Here is a 4,419-nt window from a genome sequence, read left to right as displayed (position 1 = left end):
TGTGTGTGTGTGTGTGTGTGTGTGTTTTATATAAGGTGTGTCTCCCAGACTTGCCGTGGCACTCTATGAAAGTGGACACCATATGTGAAACAATAGATGTCTGATCAGGATACAGATAGCATGGAGTTAGTGGGTCCAGTATGTTATTTGCATTAGAATGCTGGGCAGTATTTCCCACCACGAGCAGGACAGCACAGGATAAGGAACTGTTGATAAAGTGACTGATGAACCACAGATCTCACCCGACATGAATAATTTTTAAAGATCCTTGATGGAGTGGAAAATATATACCCGTCAACAAATGACAACTGACAACTGATGAATATTATTTATTTCCCACTAAAGTCTACACACAGGTCAACTTTAGGAAATCCATAGCTGTAATTCATCTTAACAAATCCTCCCACTTGTTATCCAGGAAGTCACAAGGAGAAATTCTGCTCCTGCATAGACAAAGGGCGCAAGCTGACAACAAAGGAAGAAGAAATACAGAAGTATGCATGCACATTTCACCTACTCTTGGACACAATTAACATCAACAAACAGAGCAACCCTTATCTGTGTGCTCCCCTGTGTTACCCTTCCCCCTCTCTTAAGAGACCAGCTCTCAGCAAACAGCCAACACTCAGTAAGATATCAATCTGTCAGCGGGTCGTCTTGTCAGGAAGTTCAAGTAGTCACTGGAGCGGTTCCTACCTCTCTTCCTCCGTAAGAGCCAAATAAATTAGAGGAGTCGTGCCAGAATGCTGTTAGCACCTCAGGCAGCCTCTTTGTGTGTGTGTGTGTGTGTGTGTGTGTGTGTGTGTGTGTGTGTGTGTGTTGTGTGTGTGTGTGTGGGTGTGTGTTTTGTGTGTGAGAGCGTGTGGTGTGTGTGTGTGTGTGTGTGTGTGAGAGCGTGCGTGTAAGTGACTATTTTGGCGTGTGCATGCGGTCTTGTTATGTTAGCATGTGCACTCTTTGTGTTTGTGAATGAAAAGCCGAATGCTTTGTGTGTCAAAGAGCTGCCAGCTGTGTTTCTGTGTGGAGTTAAAAAAGGGAAACTGCAACATTTCCTATAGTCTTAAAACTCGTCTCATCTTACACAGGTACTATACCCGGCAGAAAGACCCTCTCTGCTTTCAGGACTCTACTCTCCTCCTTTGTGTCCTGCTTTAACAAAAGAGCTGTGGGTGTGACATAGTAACTTCTTAAACATGCACACAAAGACTGTTTCAGTCGCCGGGCACTTTGATTGGGAGCCTTTTACTCCACAATAACAGATGTGTCTCATAGCGTGGCCACAGGAATGGTTCTTAAGGTGTCCAGAAAACACTCAGTCCTTCCAACATCCTAGGTTAAGACACAAGATATGGATATTATTACTATTCACACACTTACCAGTACTGTCCATAGCGAGTTGGCCAAGAGGAGGGTAATTACAGCGCTGGGCGAATTCAGGGCAATACCATACCAGGAGCTCCTGGCCCGGCTGAAGTGGTTTGATGGTGTAAAAGTAGATGTCCAAGCCACTTTGGCAGGCAACCAGGTTCTGCTCCTCCACAGTACAGGCCGGGTTGACATAACGCATCCAGTTGCTCCGCTCCTCGATCAAACCATCCAGGATGTGGTGTAAGTGCCCCTCCGAGAAGACCTGCATTGTGAGATATGACAAGAAGTCAGTTGATGATGACATGCCCTGAATCAGAAACTATGATGTCACAGGTTTCCTAACGGCTTTATGGTAAATTCTGTGTGTTCTTTCAGCTGAGATAGGTGCTGCCTGTGTTTGCGGCACACAAGTCATAGAGTGATGAAAGCAACAGTAAATAAGAATTTCACCATATGACTGGATTGTAGTATTGGGTGTACTATCTCGCCCACTCCGACTCTCACCTGTCGCCTTACTGGTGATATAGCCTCCTCTTTCTGCCTGTCTGCTCTTTGAGGCTGGGCTGTCACATGAGTCACGGCTGTAATGTTAACACATTGTCTGTGTTATGGCTGTGGCAAGTTTTGGTTGGGGTTGTATGATTTCAAGGTTGCTGACTCTAAACTGTAGAATTACATAGGCACTCGTGTGTAATGGAAGATGCTGCTTATTTGTAACATAACAGTTCTCAGGCTCAAAGCCACTTCCTTGCTTAGTCAGTGTGAGAGTTTGAGTCTGGAGAAGCGCGGACATGTGTATGGTGTATTTACTGGCAGCGATACCGCTGCCGAGAGAAGCGGAGAGAGAGGACAACTGCTGCGTCACTGAAACCAAACAGCTGTGTGTGACCTCAGGCAGCCATGCAGAGAACTGGCAAACACACATTTACAGTGCATGCACATTAAAACCTTTCTGATCCCGCAGCAATTTAAAGGTACCCAAACATTGGCAGACTGAGTCGTTACTTTCACAGGATGTCAGACCTTTGACCACAGCTGCTTACTCGTGCCATGCCACAGCCACAGTAGCGTCTCCAGATACAGGATGTGCACAGTTTTGAGACACACAAAGATTAATTTCACATGCAAGCGCTCAAATCCAGAAACTGACATGCAGCTCTCTTACCCTCCAGAAGTACTTCCTGTTAGCGTCTTTCAACAGTGTTTCATTGGTGTAGCTTTCCCCTACCAGAGGGCCAAAACGTGTCCCCTTAGGAATCAGTTCCTTACTGGTCACCCCAAGCACCTGTTTAACAAGGACGACATGAAATCATCAAACAGAGTTGCACACAAATTGAAGGCCTGAGCAAGCAACCGGATGCACTCAGAGCTGAAAAACATTCCCATTGTTGGGAATACAGTCCTTATCTGACTCTGCACCCCGTACTGGTTTCTTTGTGATTAACAAACGTGATCGGGTCAATTCACTGGAAAATTGCTATCTCTAGAAAAAGGATTTAAGCAACCAAGCAACGCGTTGTTATTGTTATATACTTTTTATATATTGGCTGTCATGACAAATCTTTCCCAGAGAAAATGAGAACTTTGCTCAGCTGTGACGTGATGTGTCAATATGTCTGTTCCTTCACATGCTGATTATTTCTTAAGCCAATGGCCCTAGTTATCTTTAGTTTCTCCACCATATTAAAATGTCACCACCACTCTTTTTCTGATACCCGCAGGTGTGAAACTCGCCCCTCTGTCTCTAGCCCCCTGGGTGTGAGAGAGAGGATAAGGTGTCATGGGCACACCCGGACCAGTCAACTGTACTTTGAGCTCTGTGTTCAAGTACCCCCAAGCAATTGTAATGTAGTCTCTCTTTTATCTTGGAGAAATACTGGCTTGGTGTAGTTAGCTGGATCAACCACTACATGCTTAGCCATAGAGTTTATCTCTAGTCTATCCAGCCCTCACTTCGTCACACTGCTCCATTTGAGGTGCCCTTGTGTCACAGATTACTGTAATGTATCCTGCTCTTTTGGTGTCAACAAGACTCCAGACAGACCTTATTAGAAGGTCAAAGTGGTAGTACAGGTATTTGACTGCAGACTCCGAGGCTACTTCCTCTGATCTCGCCTGACAACCATCTTTCATCTACAGAGGCTCAACCCTAATCTTGCGTAAGGAAAGCTAATGTTTCCTTTTCATTGATTGCACTGGGCTAATCTTCTACCGCACATTTATCTCACTATCTACAATTTCCTAGTCCATCCAGTTCAACATAACCTACCCACCACTTCAACTCATTTTAACTGACACATTCAACCCAGATTATTTTTATGGTGTAATCCATAAAGTGGGTGCCGGTGTTGGTGCTCTGTTTTACGGTGTAATTGTGTGCTATGACAAAGGGTTGGGAATCTGAGGCAGTAGTAACTACTAATCATAGAGACCTCAGGCTGTGTGCTGAGGGGCTTGCCTTTCTCCGCCTCTGCCTCAACACATACATAGCAGAGAGGAAAGGTTGAAATTAGAAAACAACATGTCAAGTACTTCCCTCCTCAGGATGGATGAGTAGATGGAAGGATGTTGGAGTGACGCAATCTGTCGGCAGTTACACCAAACATAAACAACTGCAATACATGCTTTCATACCATTTAGATGTATTGGGATTGTATTTCTGCATCGTTTTCCTGCTTTGGTTTTTGTAAGAACTCCTTAAAACTCAACTTTCTTAGACAATTTGAATTACACACACAAACAAGGGAGATCTGCTTTACCGCATACCTCTGCCGACTTGTGGCAGCGTTTCAGCGCCAGGTTTCTCGGTAAGGATCTCTCAGCTCGTGTCTTGCTGTTATTTTCGGACTCTTCATCCAGATGTTGGTCCTTGACGATATAAGTGCACTTTTCCTCAAAGTGTGCCTCACTCAGTGATGTCATGTCTGCATCCTGTGTCTCTGGCATCGCCGCTGCGATGACCCCTGTGCTTTGCGGTGAGCTTTCTGGGGTTAACATGGCTGTGGTGCACGGAGAGGAGGAGGCCTACAGAAAACATAGAGAAATAAAGTA

General features: G+C 45.1%; 1 protein-coding gene across 1 annotated transcript in view; it reads right to left on the bottom strand.

Moving 5' to 3' along the window:
• The window catches only part of prdm1c (PR domain containing 1c, with ZNF domain), a 9,257-nt gene that overhangs the window by 3,141 nt on the left and 1,697 nt on the right, over positions 1-4,419 (bottom strand). Inside the window, exons 2-4 of the mRNA XM_032542954.1 lie at positions 4,135-4,392; positions 2,534-2,653; positions 1,378-1,630 (exon numbers count right to left, since the gene is read on the bottom strand). Coding sequence (XP_032398845.1) covers positions 1,378-1,630; positions 2,534-2,653; positions 4,135-4,392 — 631 coding nt within the window. The remainder of the gene's footprint in view (positions 1-1,377; positions 1,631-2,533; positions 2,654-4,134; positions 4,393-4,419) is intronic.

This window comes from Etheostoma spectabile, chromosome 18 (assembly GCF_008692095.1).
Source record: "Etheostoma spectabile isolate EspeVRDwgs_2016 chromosome 18, UIUC_Espe_1.0, whole genome shotgun sequence".
NCBI lineage: Eukaryota > Metazoa > Chordata > Actinopteri > Perciformes > Percidae > Etheostoma > Etheostoma spectabile.
Note: the sequence above shows the minus strand (reverse complement) of the source record. Positions and strands in the feature narration are given on the sequence as shown.